The 18,869-nt window shown below is 34.4% G+C and overlaps 1 protein-coding gene across 1 annotated transcript; it reads right to left on the bottom strand.

The window, feature by feature from the left end:
* Nucleotides 1–2,296: 2,296 nt before the first annotated feature.
* On the bottom strand, nucleotides 2,297–12,112 carry gpbar1 (G protein-coupled bile acid receptor 1). The gene is made up of 2 exons (XM_073846364.1): nucleotides 11,977–12,112; nucleotides 2,297–3,850 (listed from the first exon to the last, which is right to left on the bottom strand). The coding sequence occupies exon 2, from the start codon at nucleotides 3,781–3,783 to the stop codon at nucleotides 2,752–2,754; it is 1,032 nt and encodes a 343-aa protein (XP_073702465.1). The 5' UTR covers nucleotides 3,784–3,850; nucleotides 11,977–12,112; the 3' UTR covers nucleotides 2,297–2,751.
* Nucleotides 12,113–18,869: the final 6,757 nt, after the last annotated feature.

Here is an 18,869-nt window from a genome sequence, read left to right as displayed (position 1 = left end):
AGAAATGTTTCTCAAGCAGCAAATCATCATATTAGAATCATTTCTGAATCATGTGACACTGAAGACTGGAGTAATCATGCTGAAAATTCAGCTTTGCACCACAGGAATAAATTACATTTTAAAATATGTTTAAATAGAGAACACTTATTTGAAATTGTAATAATATTTCACAATTTTTCATGCACTTTTATTCAAATAAATGCAGCCGTGTTAAAACTTTTTTCAAAAGTATCTAACCAACCCCAAACATTTAAACAGCAGTGTATTTTTATAAAGCATTTAAAGTTCACTTCCAGAAAAAAAATTACAGATAATGTACTCACCCCTTTGTCATCCAAGATGTTCATGTCTTTCTTTCTTCAGTCACAAAGAAATTGTTTTTTGAGGAAAACATTTCAGGATTTATATACATATAATACACTTACATGGTTCCCCGAACTTTGAACTTCCAAAAGTTTAAATGCGACTTAAAACAATCCCAAATGCAGTTGTAAATGATCCCAGCCGAGGAGGAAGGGTCTTGTCTAGTGAAACAATCGGTTGTCATTAAAAAAATACAATTTAAATACGTTTAACCTCAACACTCGTCTTGTCTTGTATTCTGGGTTAAGACAGCTAGGGTATGTCGAAAAACATTGTATTTTCTCCCTCAACTTCAAAAATCATTTCAAAATCATCCTACATCCCTACAGAAGTACAAGTTTGCAAAATTAACATGCAAAAAAGATCAATCACCCTTAACAAAAAAGGTAAAACAGCGATGTAGGGCAATTTTAAAGTTGAGGGAGAACATGAGATGGGAATTTTTCAACATATCCTTACTGTCTTGAACCGGATAACACAGAGTTCAGGGAGAGCAAGATGAGACGAGTGTTTGACTTTAAAAAGTATAGAATTTTTTTTATGAAAACAACTGATAGTTTTGCTAGGTAAGACCCTTCTTCCTCAGCTGGGATCAGCAGTTTACAACAATATGGCAAAAATATCTTAGCACGATTTTTTCAGAAATATCATGATTTTATCACGATTCTTTGTCATGTTGGTTTTACTATTTTGCAAGTTGTCTGAGCAGTACAGCCAAACTAATTTCCCTATTAAAAACTTTATTTCATCTTTATTATTAAAAAATAAGAACAAAGATAGGCTTCATGTTACAAATACACATAATATATAAATAAAACAAACAGTGCTTAAATTTTCAGGTACAGTAGGTGCAATTTTCAAGAAACTGAATTAACAAATATAAAAATAAAATACTATATATACACTATGTACATTCGGTAATCAGCAGCATGTTTAGTTCTGTCGCTTTAAGAGCTGCACACATCTGATATGCAGGCGCACATCCTTTTTCTCTCAACTGTCTACTTTCGCTTTAGACATAACAAACTGTGTTTATATGTAATACTTGTGTGTTTTTGATAGCATTTTTGTAATCAGATGCGAAAGACAGCTTAGTCCAGTAATCAGGCACTGCTTGACAAGCTTTTATTGGGCGTGTGCTTCAGGTGTAAGCACTCATGAAGCGCATGCCAGAACAGCGCACGGACGAAATAACGCTATTTATCCTGCAAGGCTTTGTACTGTATGCAAATTATGTACTTTTGTGATTGTGTGTAAGTGCAGTGTCCCCTGAGTGTATTAAAGGGGTCATCGGATGCCCATTTTCCACAAGTTCATATGATTCTTTAGAGTCTTAATGAAAAGTCTATAATATACTCTTGTTAAAAATCCTCAATAGTAGTGTAAAAAAACACCCTTTCACCTTGCCAAAATCAGCTCTGCAAAAAACTCATTTTATTGCATGGTCCCTTTAAATGCAAATGAGCTCTGATCGCCCTGCCCCTCTCTGATGTGGAATTATGAGTAATGTTTACTTTAGCCTTGTTTAGCTGCGTTTAGCCACTTTTAGCGACAAAACTTGCCAACAAGCACATCATTGAGAAAGGCAGTTTAAAAAACTCTTATACTCACTTCTGCTGTGGGTAAAGCTGCATCAGGAACGATTCGCACGAACATAGACGCATATTTAGATCAGGATCGGCCATTTCCTTTTTAAAAACAAAAGTAACGTTATCCTCTGCGTCTTCAGCAGCTCAGATGTCAGGAGTAAATGATGGCTGCTGTGTTCATTATTACATCCAATAACAGAACACCTCAATCGCTCAATCAGAGACATTCTTGTCTTCCTCTGCACCTGAGTCACACAATGGTAATTGGAGTCCGACTATTTCGGTGAGGCGCTAATGTCAATCAACTATCGCAGAAGTGGCCTCTGTTGGTGTGTCGTCTCACCGACAAGAAGCCGAGAATGACCTGATTTTAAAATGGGGATATTACTTTTAAAGATAAAAAAATACCACTGGGTGGATTTTTATCATTGTAGGGTGGTTGTGTACACAAACCGCCAACACACATTAATATTCAAACAACATGTAAAAGTAAGTTTTGCATCCATAGCAGATCATGGACGCATTTTAATCGTCCATGATCAAAAATCGTCATATAACACACCCCTAGTTTGAAGCTGTATTCAAACTGCATTTTGTAAGTTCAAAATTAAGGCACCATTGAATCCTAAAACGTCTTTCTCAAAAACATAATTTCTTTACGACTGAAGAAAGAAGGACGTGAAAGATGAGTACATTATCTGTAATTTTTGGTTCTGGAAGTGAACTTCTCCTTTAATGCACGAAACAACTTTAATTTAGACATTCAACTGAAACATCCTATCCACTCACTGTCTGCTCGTCAAAGTGCAATATCTCTGTTATTCTGTCCTCCCCTCCAGCGGTTTCTCAGTTTAAGCATCACTCTGCTGACAGGCTCAGTGTACTGCTTGTTGGCCAGTCCCAGTATGATTGGAATGATGGCCATGCTCCCGATTCCCGTACAGGACATAATGATGTACAAAGAGGAGCTCTGCAAGCTCACCACGCCCTGAAGAGCCGTCACGGACATGAGTTGGAAGATGATGTAGGGCACCCAGCAGACCAGGAACGTTAGGGACACGGCAGCCACGCATTTGGCGTAGCGCAGGTTAAGCTGCTGTTCGTGCTCCGACGGCTGCTGCTGCTGCTGAAGACGGTCCACTGCGCGATGGAGCTTACAGATGTTCTGCAGCTGCTTGTGTGCGATCCACAACACCCGTCCCGTCATGGCTATGATGGACAGCATGGCTGGCAGCACCAGTCCACACACTTCCAAATAAATGAAGGCCTTGGGAAAAACCTGTTTGTAGGTGCAAACCTCGTCCTCTTTCGAGGAGTTACGAGATGTGGATGATCCTGTGAGTGTCTCATTTGAGTCTGAGCTCTTGTTGGCTTTGGGTTCAACCCAATTATTCCATCCGAAGGCTGGAAGCGATGCATACAGCAACGGCGGGAGCCAAACCGTCAACAAGGCCAATGGGAAGCAGCGGTGAACCCAGAACTGGCTGTGGTGGAGTGGGCTGACGATGCACAGGTAGCGTTCGTAATGCACCATCACTAGATTGAAGAGGAACGATAGGAAAAGAAAGTTTGGGAAGATGTACATCACCAAGCAGTGCTTGAAATCTAGCTGCCGGTCGAGTGACATGCGGGGAATGAATTGCAGGGTGATGCCGGTGCACAAGTCGGCCACTAGAAGGCTCAGGAAGAAGTAGTTGGGAGTGTTATGGAGCTGCCGGTTGCAGGCGATGCCTATTATGATGAAGAGGTTGGAGATGATGATGATTGAAGACAGCGGCACTGTCAGGTAGAAGATCAACTTCTCGCTGTTTTGCTTGTCGACCGGATCCATGATGGAGTGATGTTCCTCGCTGGAGTAAACCAGGCTAAAGCTTCTCCATCCACTGTGAGGGTGAGTCCTGAAAACATAAGAAATGTAGAGTAAATAGGTACCCAGAATTTGGGTAAAAAAAACAGCATTTTTAAAGTATTCTGCCCTACAAAGGCAAAGTGCAGTAACTACGCCAACACTGTAACTGAGTAAAATGCTTTTAAACAAAATTGAACCAGGAGACTTTGCCACAAGTCAAAAGAAAGTAATAGATCTATAGATAGATTGATAGATCGATAGATAGAGAGTGCAGAATAATATTTTTTCCCACATCCAAACCACAACAAACTTAACTTTTTTATGTTGTATTTTTATACTTATGAAATGTAATATTTTTATTTTTCATTAAATGTAAAAATGTCAATTAATTTCAAAAGGTGAACTTTTATTAATAACCAATTTAAAAAATGTTCATCACTGAATTATTTTTTCAACTTAATAATGCATTTTCCTTTACTGAACATATAATAAATGTTATTTTCCAACCCATTTTGGGTCCATTTTAAGCAAGAAATATAGTATTTTTCTTAAGCAATAATTGAGTTAAACAAAACTAGAAGCCTGGGTCAAAACAACCTAGTTGGTGAGTTTGTCCATATTTCACTCACCTCTGTTGTTTTTAACCCAGCATTTGTTAGATTTTAATTAATTCTACATATTTTTTTATTATAAATAAATTAGTTTATACATTTCAACTTTTTATTTACGTTGTTTGTTATTTAAAAAAAATCCCCCCAATGTTCAAGAGTAAAGAGTCCTGAAAACACAAGTTATGTAGAGTAAACAGGTATTGCCTAAAATATCAGTTCAGCTGCTCTCAAACATTATCATTCATCTCGCAGCACTAACGGTTTGTTTCACTTCCCGTTTTCTGTAAGACGGAATGAGAGTTAAAGGCATAGTTCATCAAAAAATGAAAATGCTGTCATTAATTACTTACCCTCATGTCATTTCAAATCTGTAAGACCTTTGCTCGTCTTTGAAACACAAATGAAGATATTTTGGATGAAATTCGAGAGCTTTCTGACCCTGTGTAGACAGCAACGCGTCGTTGTACTCTTGTACACATAAAGTATTTAGTACTTTTAACATCTGACCCACATGAAATCAATAAAAGGAATAGGTAACCAAACAAAAAAACACTCTAAATGCAGAGATGGTGAAAACTCTCTCATGACATGCTGTTGTTTATTTCTGTGGAACAGTGTTCTTTTAGTGTTATTACTGCTATCTTAGTATATAATATTTTGATTTAGATTTTATTTTTCATTTTATTATAAAGTTTTTGTTATTTTGCTGTATGTTTACTTTTTAAAATTCCTATTTTAGGTTTCTTTTTAAATTTCTGTTTAGTACTTATAACAATTTTACCTTGAACTAACTCAAATAATTTTTTAATTATTATTATTTTTTAATAGTTATTAATTATTTTTAATTCTTTTTTACTTCTGCTAGTGTTTAACAGTTAACCAAAATGTTATAATTATTTTTTTATTATCTGTTTTATTTAACAGTAACAACACTGCGGTATATATATATATTTTTTTTGTTGTTGTTTTTTGTTTTTGTTTTTTATTCTTTTTTTTTATATAAAATTGTAAAATATTTTTTTAGATTTTTGAAAATTGTATAAAATATTTATAAAAGTCTGTATGGCTTGCATGCTATTTTTCTAGACTTCTCAACATAACATGATACATTTTTTTGTGAGAAACAGACCAAAATTTAAGTGATACTGTTTACACCTAAAGGATGCATGTTGGTACACTACCAGTCAAAAGTTTTTGAACAGTATGATTTTTATGGTTTTTAAAGTGTCTTCTGCTCAACAAGCCTGCATTTATTTACAAAGTACAAAAAAAGTACAATTTTAAAATGTAATTCATTCCTGTGATCAAAGCAAAATTTTCAGCATCATTACTCCAGTCGTCAGAGTCACATGATCCTTTAGAAATCATACTAATATGTTGATTTGCTGCTTTAGAAACATTATTATAAATATTTAAAACAGTTGAGAACATTTTATTTAGGATTCTTTGATAAATAGAAAGATCCAAAGATTAGCATTTATCTTAAAAGTTTTGGGAAGGAAATTATAGAAATTAATACTTTTATTTAGCAAGGATGCTTTAAAATGATCAAAAGTGATGTTATAATTTTACAAAAGATTTATTCAGTTTTTCAGATACAAGTTGTTCTTCTGAACTTTCTCTTCATCAAAGGAACCTGAAAAAATTCTGCTCAGCTGTTTTCAACAACAATAATAATAATAATAATAATATATTTTGAGCAGCAAATCAGCATATTAGAATGATTTCTGAAGGATCATGTGACACTGACGACTGGAGTAATGATGCTGAAAATTCAGCTTTGCATTACAGGAATAAAATAGATTTTAAAATATATTCAAATAGAAAACTGTTATTTTAAACAGTAAAACATATTTCGAAATGGTACTGTTTTTTTCTGTTCTCTGGATCAAATAAATGCAGACTTCTTTAAAAAACATTAAAAAAATCTTTTACCAGTAAAGACTTTTGACTGGTAATGTACCTCAAAAGGTACATTTTAGTAGTTTTTAAAAGGGTACCAGCCCAGTGACAGCTTTTAACAATACGACAGTATGTTTTTGTTTTTTCCTGAGAGTGTGGGAAAGATGATCAGTGACTTAAATTTCGGTCTGTTCTTTGCAAAAATGTATGATATCATGTTGAGAAGTCTAGAAAAATAGCATGCAAGCCATACAGACTAGTTTTTATAAATCTTTGATGTAATTTTCAAATATCTAAAAGATATATTTTAAAATCATATAAAATGTATCTTTTTTATTATATAAGAAAATGGCATGCATTGGAAAACTAAACTAAACTAAAACAGAATTTAAAAAAGAAGAAAACTAAAATCAACAAATCTTTAAAATTGCTGAAGGATTCTTCTAAAACATCATCATTAAATAACAACTGAATTTTTATTTTATCCCTTTAACATCTGATCATTTTGGATTCAACATCCAAAATAATCAGTTTGTTAGGAACTGACTTTTCTACTAGTCAAAACATCTGCCATTTCTTAATCATGATGCACAATTGACATTTAAAAACACTCAGGCTATACGCTGCATAGAGTAAAGATAGTGAATGCGGATAAAAACCACAACCAAAACTGCCTGACCACAACGTATCACAGAGAGCATGCTTAACTTTCTCGCAGGTCTTAATAAGGCAGTGCTGCACAGTTGCATCTGGCAAATGCTTAAATATTCATATAGTTTCATGTTTCCATTTGTATTAAACAAAGGTGGCATGACTGCTATCAAATGTTTATTACTAGCCAAGCCAACTTTCCTCTTCATTCAAGGTGAAACTGAGGTTAAGTGATGCTTTATGTTCGATTTGGTCTTTGATTTTACTTTCCCTTCAAGATAATAAACAATTCACTCACTGAAAATCAGTACAAATAATTAATTGCTCATTTATGAAAGAGTTTTTAACCAATTCAACCATATATAGTGGACATAAACATGAGGTTTTAGGGTTTTGAAAAGCTTCAAAGACAGTTATGATCTAAATGAAGAAGAAATGAGCATATGCATATTTTCTAATTCACTAAAAAGCAAAAATAAGCAAAATAGTGACAAATAACTTAAGGCGAGACTTTAGGTGAATAAGGTAAAAAATAACTAATAGTCATCACCTTACTTGCCCTGTTAATTGATTACATTGATAATGTAATCTCATTTTGTCACTCCATAATTCAGAAAAAAAAAAAAAAAACTTAGAACAGACAGAAAACAATGTACTTTTTACCATTTTTGGGGGAATAAAAGGGTGTATAAAATCAAGCAATTTATATATGAACAAATCCCTCAGTAAAAACCTTCAGAATATAGATAGGAACAAAAAAATCAAGTTTGGTGTGTGTAACTGTTACTGAAGTGGAGATTTATGGCTCAGTGTAGGAAAAAAAACTCATTTTAAGAAAACAGCCTATGGAAGTAAAATACTGACAAATGTTTTTGAAGCAAAACAGGGTGCTGTATAGCACTAACTGAAATAAAATGCATCGTATTAACAGTGCTTGCATTTTAAGGTTGTGCAATTCAACATGGGTGGATATTTAGGCTGTGAATTTTTCAAGTGGAAACATAAAATTTCATTTGTAAAATTGTCAATGTTAATAATACAGATTATTTTAAAATACGACTTTCACTGTTGCATTGTTTACAATTTCAATATTAAATATTCATATTATTTTAAAATACAAATTTAACAATTGCAGTGTTCAAAATTTCAATACTAAATAATTTCAATAAAACCTTTGATACTTGACAGGACATTTCGGTGCGTATTATTTCGCTTCCAAAAATTCACCGATTCAAATTCGCCAAGAAATTCGATGCTACACATCTGGGTATGGCAGGAAGAGCAATTGAGCATCGATACAAAATCGACGCCTGTTGCTTATTCATTTGATTTTTAATTTGAAATGAAATAAGCAGAAATAATATATAGATCAATGTTCAGTCAAGTGTAAATACACAGCAGTCATAACTTTTCTTTTAGACATTATGCTCAGTTTTGGATAAGCGATGGTAAGTGCAAATACTGTAATGCAAATAGGCTGAATTGGTATCGAGGGTGGATAATTTAATTTTTACTGTATTATCATAGCCACAGTCAGGAACGTTTCATTTTGCCAGCTTTGCCAGTTATTATAAATGTGGACAGTGTAGATGCTTAAGTAAAATGTAATAACGCTTAGGCTTGAAAAGTCGCTGTTTCACGGTGTTCGGCCATCCACCAACGTACTTGCCCACCGCCCAACCTTTCGTTATTTATAAAAATTGTATAATGAAATAATTTTTATAGAAATAATATCAATGTAGTTCAGCGGAACAACAGACAATCGTCCGCTTCAGGATGATACAGCAGGTGCAACAGCGCACAAGACGAGTGATCCTGCGAGATGATTGACATGACGATTAATATAGATAGATACAGTATAAAATAGCAGTTTTTTTTTGTTTAAACAGTTTCTTTTTTAACTCTAGCCTAATATTTTATTTCCCTGGGCCCACCCAGTAGGTGAGCAATCGGTGGATGGCCGAACACCGTCAAACACCCACTCTGCACAAGCCTAAAGTGTTATTAATTATCTAGCTATTGATCAACATTTTACTTAAAGGGATAGTTCACCCAAAAATGAAAATTTAATGTTTATCTGCTTACCCCCAGGGCATCCAAGATGTAGGTGACTTTGTTTCCTCAGAAAAACACAAACGAAGATTTTTAATGAAAACCGGTGCAGTCTGCCAGCCTTATCATGGACGTGGATGGGCACTAAACCTTTAAAAGTAAACAAAAACATGCACAGACAAATCCAAATTACACCCTGCGGCTCGTGACGATACATTGATGTCCTAAGACACGGAACGATCGGTTTTTGTGAGAAACTGAACAGTATTTATATCATTTTCTTACCTTTGATACACAGCCACGTCCATCTCTCCTGAGCACGAGTTTGGCATCAGTCACGTCACATGAGCACGCGCTCTAGCGTAGAATACGCAAACGCCGGAAGCGATCTGTCGCATGAATACGACACTCATTGTTTCCACAGTGCACAGAGATTGTGGGTATAGCGGCTATTCAAAATGGCAATTACTTGCGCGTATCCTGATTGTTTAAACCGATTTAAAGCTAAAAGATTACGTTTGCTTGCGCAAACTCATCTGGGACTTTTCACTGATTTCCCCTTACGGCGTTTGCGTATACTACGCCAGAAGCGCGTGGACATGTGACGTGACTGATGCCAAACTCGTGCTCATGACAGATGGACGTGGCTGTGTATCAAAGGTAAAAAATGATATAAATACTGTTCAGTTTCTCGCAAAAACCGACCGTTTCGTGTCTTAGGACATCAATGTATCATCACGAGCCGCAGGGTGTGATTTGGATTTGTCTGTGCATGTTTTTGTTTACTTTTAAAGGTTTGGTGCCCATCCACGTCCATGATAAGGCTGGCAGACTGCACCGGTTTTCGTTAAAAATCTTTGTTTGTGTTTTTCTGAGGAAACAAAATCACCTACATCTTGGATGCCCTGGGTGTAAGCAGATAAACATCAAATTTTCATTTTTGGGTGAACTATCCCTTTAAGCATCTAGGCTGAGCACATTTGACCTAAATCTCAGCAAAATAAAACGTTCCTGTGGCTATATTGGTATATGTATATTACTTACAGGCGCCTATATTTTCTTCTTAATTAACAAAAGTTCACTTGCGCTCTTGTGCTTCTGCATCCGCTGTGGTCCTGTCAATCATTTCGCTGAATCACTCCTCTGGCGAGCTGTTGCTCGTGCTGTATGTAACACCGTGAAAAGCGCCTTTTAAAGTGTTATTTTTATCTAGCTGATTTCAACATTTTACTTGAGCATCTAGGCTGTGCACACTTATATTAAATTAAATCCTGGCAAAGTGAAACTTTCCTGTGGCTATGATATACAGTACAGTAAAAAATTTAAATTTCCACCCTCTTCAGTCGATTTGCATTACAGTATTTGCACTTTCCATCGCTTGTCCAAAACTGAGTATAATGTCTAAAAGATACTCAGATTAAAAAGCATACAGCAAAATAAAACATGCTGGGTGCAGATTAATATTTATGAAATAAATATTTCTGTGAAACGAGTTAGAGAAGAAAGCCTAGTCAGAGGACTATCGTCTTGACTCTCCTTTTAATAGAAACAGTCAGGTATGCAATCGTAAAAAAAAAAAAAAAGAAATAACGCGACACAAGCTGTAAATTATTTTAAAGCCTTAAATCTATTGTTTGAATAATTTGTAACTATTTGTACTTCTTATGTACATTTCTTATGTGATTTTCTAATTGCTTTTCCAATTTTATTATTATTATTTTTAACTGTCTTAGTTATAGGCCTATTATATTATATTTTGATGTAATTAATGTTATTGCACTTGTATGTTTGTTGTTTTAAAGACTGAAAAAGAATTAAAATAAATAACGGTCTTTTATTTAGTTGAGTGAACAATGGATGGGGTCTCTATATGGCTCTGGATGGAGTCACCGGTGCAGATTTGGTTGACCAATCAGCGCAAAGGGGCGTCTCGTCATGTGAAAACGAATTTTGAAGTCGTTTATCAGTTTTCTACCCGAAATCGGTTTCGTTTTCTGAATAAAGGAGACGTTTATTTCTGCTTATTTCATTTCAAATGAAAAATCAAATGAATAAAACGTACACCGACCGCAATGGTCTCAGCAAGACTCGCTTTCACCACCTGCTGATGAAGCGGAAAGCAACAGGCGTCGATTTTGTATCGATGCTCAATTGCTCTTCCTGCCATACCTGGATGTGTAGCATCGATTTTCTTGGTGAATTTGAATCGGTGAATCTTTGGAAGCGAAATAATACGCACCGAAATGTCCTCTCAAGTATCAAAGGTTGTATTGAAATTATTCAGTATTGAAATTTTGAACACTGCAATTGTTAAATTGTATTTTAAAATAATATGAATATTTAATATTGAAATTGTAAACAATGCAATAGTGAAAGTTGTATTTTAAAGTAATCTGTATTATTAACATTGAAAATTTTACAAATGAAATTTTATGTTTCCACTTGAAAAATTCACAGCCTAAATATCCACCCATGTTAAATTGCACAACCTTAAAATGCAAGCACTGTTAATACGATGCATTTTATTTCAGTTAGTGCTATACAGCACCCTGTTTTGCTTCAAAAACATTTGTCAGTATTTTACTTCCAAAATAGCCTTGAAAAATATGTATTGTAATTGAAATCTATTGACACAAATAGATAAAGAAACACTTAACAGTGTCTTTTGGGTGTTTTCTTTCCACTAGTCTGAAAAAACACTTTATAAAACAGCAAAAAGCCCCAAATCTCAAACTTGACAGATGCATGAAAAAACTTAGTTTTTCTCCCATTTAAGTATTAAATTGTCATTTATTTCTCCCCTTAAAGTCATTTGTAATGTAAAATGTTGTTTTAAATGAACAAAATATCCAAAATATAAATGTTTTCAGTAGTGTAATCAGACTTTTGTATCCTAGTGCACTTTAAAACGCTACGCTGACTTGAAAGAGGCAGTGAAAAGTGTCTTCCAAACACTCACCTTTCAAATAAAGTCAATCTTCATACAACAGACTTGCATAAGATGATCCAGCCATGTGTGAATCAGTGATCCTGTGGGGTTCTTCTCGCATCTGAATTCTTTCTGTGTTCCTGTCCTCTTTCTCTACACATCAGCAGCATTCGTGGACGGAGATCTGAGCGGCGCTCGCAGAAGTCAAAGAGCAAGCGTTCCAGCAGGATGCTTCTTAAAGCGACAGTGACCTCATTTTGACTTCAGCCACGAAGCATCACAGGAGAGGTATTTCAACTCAGGAAGCCACAGTTTACTCTCAATTTACGAGATAGATGTGGGATGCAATGCTGATATCTAATTGTATATTTATATTATGAAAATGGTCAAAGTTTGATCACATATAAGAGGTAGTTTGTACAACTAAACTAAAATGAGAGCGTCACACATAAACTTGCACTACTTTTTGACAGTAGAATATTGTAGCAGGTTAGTTTACATAAAAATGAAAATTTGACTCATTCTAATGTCATTCCAAACCTGTAACTACTTCTTTCTTCTGTGAGACACAAAACAAGATGTTTTTATCTATTTAAAATGAAAGTAGATGCTGATTTACAGTAAATGTTCAAAAGTTTGTGTAAGAAGTCTCACCAAGGCTGCATTTAATCAAAAATATAGTAAAAACAGTAATATTGTGAAATACTATTTTGATTGAAAATAGTTATTTTCGATTTGAATATATTTTAAAATGTAATTTATTCCTGTGATGTAAAGCTGAATTTCCAGCGTCATTACTCCAGTCGTCAGTGTCACATGATTCTTTAGAAGTCATTCTAATTTGCTGATTTGTTGCTTGAGAAACATTTCTTAGTATTCAATGTTGAAATCAGTTTTGTGGAAATGGTGAAAGTTCTTTTTATGAATAGAAAATTCCAAAAAAGGTGCATTCATTTGAAATATAAATCTTTTGTAACATTGTAAATGTTTTTACTATTACTTTTGACGAATTTAATGTGTCATTTCTAAATATGAGCATTAATTTCTGAAAAAAGAAAAAAAAAACATACTAACCCTAGTCTTTTGCAGGGTAGCATGTATTTCCAAAAGCAAAAAAACTGCCATTAAAGTATAACAAATTCAGTACATGTAAGCCATGCACTATTTTTCAAGTCTTCTGAAACCATTATGTTATGAAAGTTGTTGTTGTTGTTGTTGTTGTTGTTGTTGTTGTTGTTCACTTTTCTGTGTGACATGCAAAGTCAGGTGAAAAAAAGTGCACTCCAGTAATGTACTTAAAGTGCTGTTTTCAGGCACTAAAATTTAGTACTTAATATACTTAAAATTATCCATTAGTACTTCTTAAGATAAACTTTAAGGAGAAGTTCACTTCTGGAACAAAAATTTACAGATAACTTACTCATCCCCTTTTCATCCAAGATGTTCGTCTTTCTTTCTTCAGTTGTAAAGACTTTTTTTTTTTTTTTTGAGGAAAACATTTCAGGATTTCTCTCCATATTGTGGACTTCTATGGTGCCTGTGAGTTTGAACTTCCAAAATGCAGTTTAAATGCAGCTTCAGAAGGCCTCTAAACGATCCCAGATGAGAAAGAAGGGTCTTATCTAGCGAATTGATCGGTTATTTTCTAAAAAAAATAATTTATTTACTTTTTAAGTCTAGCTCTGCGTGTATTCTTGTAGACAGTTAGGGTATGTCGAAAAACTGCCATCTCATTTTCTCCTCCAACTTCAAAATCGCCCTACATCGCTGCAGAAATACCGACTCAAAAAAAAGGTAAAACAGCAATGTAGGATGATTTTGAAGTTGGAGGAGAAAATGAGATGGGAGTTTTTCAACATACCCAAGAATACACATAGAGCTAGACAAGATGAGCATTTGAGGTTAAAAAGTATATAAATTTTCAATTTTTTTTAAAGAAAATAACCGATCATTTTGCTAGATAAGACCCTTATTCCTTGGCTGGGATTGTTTATAGCTTTTTGAAGCTGCATTTTGGAAGTTCAAACTCAGGGGCACCATAGAGGTCCACTATATGAAGAGAAATCCTGAAATGTTTTCTCAAAAAACATAATTTCTTTATGACTGAAGAAAGAAAGACATTAACATCTTTGGTTGACAAGGGGGGGAGTACATCATCTGTAAATTTTTGTTCTGTAAGCGAACTTCTCCTAGATCATCTAAGTGTCTAAGTGTACTCAACCGTGCTGTTTTGGGACACCATGAACTAATATGTGCTTTTAACACCCTATCTCTGCATTTAGTTACCACTTATAGTACACTTGAACCCATCTTTTATACACTAGTACACCCAAGTGTACTACAAGTGGTAACTACATTATTTTTTAAATACAGAGATTGTATGTTAAAAGCACATTTTAGTTTACATTCATGGTGTCCCAAAATAGCACAGTTGAGTACACTTAGATGATCTTAAGTCAATCTTAAAGGGGTCATCGGATAAAAAACTCACTTTTACATGTTGTTTGAACATTAATGTGTGTTGGCAGTAGTACACAACCACCCTACAATGATAAACATCCACCCAGTGGTGTCTTTTTAATCTTTAAAAGTAATATCCCCTTTTCAAAATCAGGTCATTCTCAGCTTCTTGTCAGTGTAATGACACAACGACAGAGGCTGCTCCCACGATGGTTGATTGACATTAGCGCCTTACTTTAGACCCGCCCTCACCGAGCTGAAACAGTCCGACTCCATTGTGTGACTCAGGTGCAGGGGAAGACAAGAATGTCTCTGATTGAGCGATTGGGGTGTTCTCGTAAATGTAATAATGAACATAGCAGTCATCATTTACTCCCGACATCTGAGCCGCTGAAGACGCAGAGGATTAACATTACTTTCGTTTTTGAAAGGAAAGCGCCGATCCCGATCTACATATGCGTCTATGTTCGTGCGAATCGTTCCTGATGCAGTTTCACCCACCGCAGAAGTGAGCATAAGGTTTTTTTATGCATCTTTGCAAATGACCTTTCTTAATAATGTGCTAGTTAGCAAGTTTCGCAGCTAAACGCGGCTAAAGTAAACATTTCGGCTCGCCATTCCACGGCAGAGAGGGGCGGGGTGAGCAGAGCTCATTAGCATTTAAAGGCTGATTTTGACAAGGTAAAAAGAGTGTTTTTTACTCTACCATTGAGAAATTTTAACCAAAGTATGTTATAGACTTCTCATTAAGACCCAAAAGAATCATATTAACTTGTGAAAACTTTAAAAAGTACTAAAGACTATTTTTTGTATATTAAGTACAAAGTTAGTGCATGAAAATAGAGTTATGAATTATGAAAGTGCACTTTATTTCACCTGTTAAATAAAAATTGCTGTCAGTGGCATGCCTAAATCCACCATTTTCTAACACAAATAAATTTTAATAGTTTAATAGTTTAAATTTAATAGAAAGTACATAAGGGTGAGAAAATGATGACAGTATTCATATTGGGCGCAATGCATTATGTCTTAGATACATGCAAACGTTATTTATTTACTGTCTGTATTCAGTCTGCACAGTCTCTACTGTACTCTAACAGCAGAGATGGATGAGAACAGCATTGAGTTTGTTGAGAAAAAGCAGGCAGGCGACAGTCAGGCTTGCTTTGCCTGGTGCCACAGCAAACACATTTATCAGCCTCTGTGTCATTTTCTAAGGTTCCCCTCGGATGGCCTCATCCCTGAGATATGCAGCGTCACAAGTGCAGAAACACACACATCGGCATATACACACGCTCCTAGGAAAAACACATAAAAAGAAAGTGACGGTGTGACGTAATTAAAGACGCATTGTGCTGGTTTAGATGGGGTGAGGCATGAGGACAGGAAATGGACACTTGGACATTCTGTGGCTGTTTTCCTGCGCGGTCAGAAGTGAAACACAGTTAGGGATGGAAGACATCGGTCATCTGATGTCAGACATTTCCAGACACCTAGACAGAAAGATTTATGGTCAAATAACAAACAGTTTCTAAACTTGCATGATTGTTCAAAGTGTATTTTTGGCCACGTGAGAATTTAAAGCTCTTAAAGGGATTGTTCAGGCAAAAACTTCTAAGACAGTTTGAATACAGTTTTGAAATAAGAAGCTTGTTAAGGTGTTCTAGGATTGTTGCGGTTTGGTGATAGTAAGATTTTTGTAATTTTTTAAAATGAATCTCTTATGTAATTTATTACTGTGGTGCAAAGCTGAATTTTTAGCATCATTACTAATCTTCAGTGTCACATGATCCTTTAGAAATCATTCTAATATGATTTGCTGCTCAAGAAACATTTATTATTATCAATGTTAACAGTTCAGTGCTGTTTAATATTTTTGTGGAAACAAATTTTTTCACACATTTTTCATTATTCAATGATGAAAGAAAGCTCAATTTATTGCATCCTTGCTGAATAAAAGTGTTCATTTCTTTAAAAAAATCTTACTGACCTCCAAACGTTTGATCTGTATGTACATTTTTTATTATATATTATATTACATTTTTGCCATTTATGCATTTATAAATAATATTTAGTTTTAAAATGGTTTAAAGTAGTAAAATCAGTCTAAAAAATGGGTATTTAATGGAAATTTAGCTTCACTGTATGATGTTAAAACATCACCTTTCAATCAAATTGGTGAAGACTAATATAATTATATCTCTGAATAGGTTGAAATGTTTATTAATTTAGCTTGAGATACATTATGAAACCAAGATTTTTAGAATTTTTTATGAATAAAAAGTTCATAATTATGGAAGCCTGTTTCTGCCACAAATTAAAAAATGTAAAAAAAAGTAATTGCAACTTTTTATCTCATAATTCTGACTTTTTTTTTGCAATTGCAAGTTTACATCTAACAATTCACAATTCTTCACAACTGCGAGTTATAAAGTCCAGTTTTGAGGGGAAAAAAGACTGATGTTACTGATAACTCTCAATTCTGAGAAAAAAGTCACATCTGTGAGATATAAACTCACAATTGTGCATTATAAAGTCACAATTTCAAGATATAATCTCGCCATTCTGAGAAAAAAGTCAGAATTGTGAGATATAAACTCGCAAATGTGAGTTATAAAGTCCAGTTTTGAGGGGTGCATCTCAATAAATTAGAATGTCGTGGAAAAGTTAATTTATTTCAGTAATTCAACTCAAATTGTAAAACTCATGTATTAAATAAATTCAGTGCACACAGACTGAAGTAGTTTAAGTCTTTGGTTCTTTTAATTGTGATGATTTGGCTCACATTTGACAAAAACCCAACAAATTAGAATACTTCATAAAATCATTTACTGTATATGTACTCAATACTTGGTAGGGGCTTCTTTTGCTTTAATCACTGCCTCAATTCAGCGTGGCATGGAGGTGATCAGTTTGTGGCACTGCTGAGGTGGTATGGAAGCCCAGGTTTTTTTGACAGTGGCCCTCAGCTCATCTGCATTTTTTGGTCTCTTGTTTCTCATTTTCCTCTTGACAATACCCTATAGATTCTTTATGGGGTTCAGGTCTGGTGAGTTTGCTGGCCAGTCAAGCACACAAACACCATGGTCATTTAACCAACTTTTGGTGCTTTTGGCAGTGCGGGCTTGTGCCAAATCCTGCTGGAAAATGAAGGAAGGAAGAAGTGCTCTAAAATTCTTGGTTCTAAAATTCTTGGTTCTCCACCCTTTTCTTCAGACTCTAGGACCTTGGTTTCCAAATGAAATGAATGCTTGTCTTCTGGACAATTGTCAGATCAGCAGTCTTCCCCATGATTGTGTAGCCTAGTGAACCAAACTGAGAGACCATTTTGAAGGCTCAGGAAACCTTTGCGGGTGTTTTGAGTTGATTAGCTGATTGGCAAGTCACCATATTCTAGTTTGTTGAGAAATTAAATTGGTGGGTTTTTGATAAATGTGAGCCAAATCATCAAAATTAAAAGAACCAAAAACTTAAACTACTTCAGTCTGTGTGCAATTTATTTAATACATGAGTTTCACAATTTGAGTTGAATTACTGAAATAAATGAACTTTTCCACAGCATTCTAATTTATTGAGATGCACCATTAAACTCACAATTCTGAGAAAAGTCACAATTGTGAGATATAAGCTCACAATTGTAAGATAAAACTCACAATTGTGTTGTAAAGTCACAATTGTGAGATATGAACTCCCAATTCTGTGAAAGTCACAATTATGAGATTTAAATTCACAATTCAGAAAAAGTCACAATTGAGAAATAAACTCAATTCTGAGAAAAAAAGTCAAAATTATAAGATATAAATTCAAAATTCTGAAAAGTCAAAATTCTGACATTTTTTTCTCTGAACTGAGTAATAAATTCACAATTGTGAGTTATGAAGTCTTGTTTAAGGGGGAAAAAAGATTGATATGTTCTCAGAATTGTGAGAAATAAACTCACAATTCTGACTTTTTTTTTTCTCAGAACCTTGAGTAATAAATTCACAATTGCTAGTTAAGTCCAGTTTTGAGGGGGTAAAAAGATTGATTGTTCCCAGAATTGTGAGATATAAACTTGCAATTGCGTGTTATAAAGTCATAATTGTGAGATATAAACTCACAATTATGAGATATAAACTCAAAATTCTGAGATATAAACTCGTAATTCTGAAAAAAAAGTCACTATTGCAAGATAAAATCTTGCAATTCTGACTTTTTTTCCATAGAACTGAGTAATAAATTTGAAATTGCAAGTTATAAAGTCCAGTTTTGAGGGGAAAAAAAGAAACAGTTCTGAGAAAAAAAAAGTCACAATTGGGAGATATAAAGTCAATTTCAAGACAAAGACTTTTTTTTTTCTCAGAACTGCATTTATTTTAAAGAATTTTTTGTAACATTATACAATTATTTACTGTCACTTTGGATTATTTTTATGCGTCCTTATGGAACAGAAGTATGAATGAATTAATAAATAAATAGGCAAA

This window comes from Garra rufa, chromosome 8, assembly GCF_049309525.1.
Source record: "Garra rufa chromosome 8, GarRuf1.0, whole genome shotgun sequence".
Lineage (NCBI taxonomy): Eukaryota > Metazoa > Chordata > Actinopteri > Cypriniformes > Cyprinidae > Garra > Garra rufa.
The sequence above is the reverse complement of the archived record's forward strand: the minus strand, read 5'-3'. Positions and strand labels throughout refer to the sequence as shown.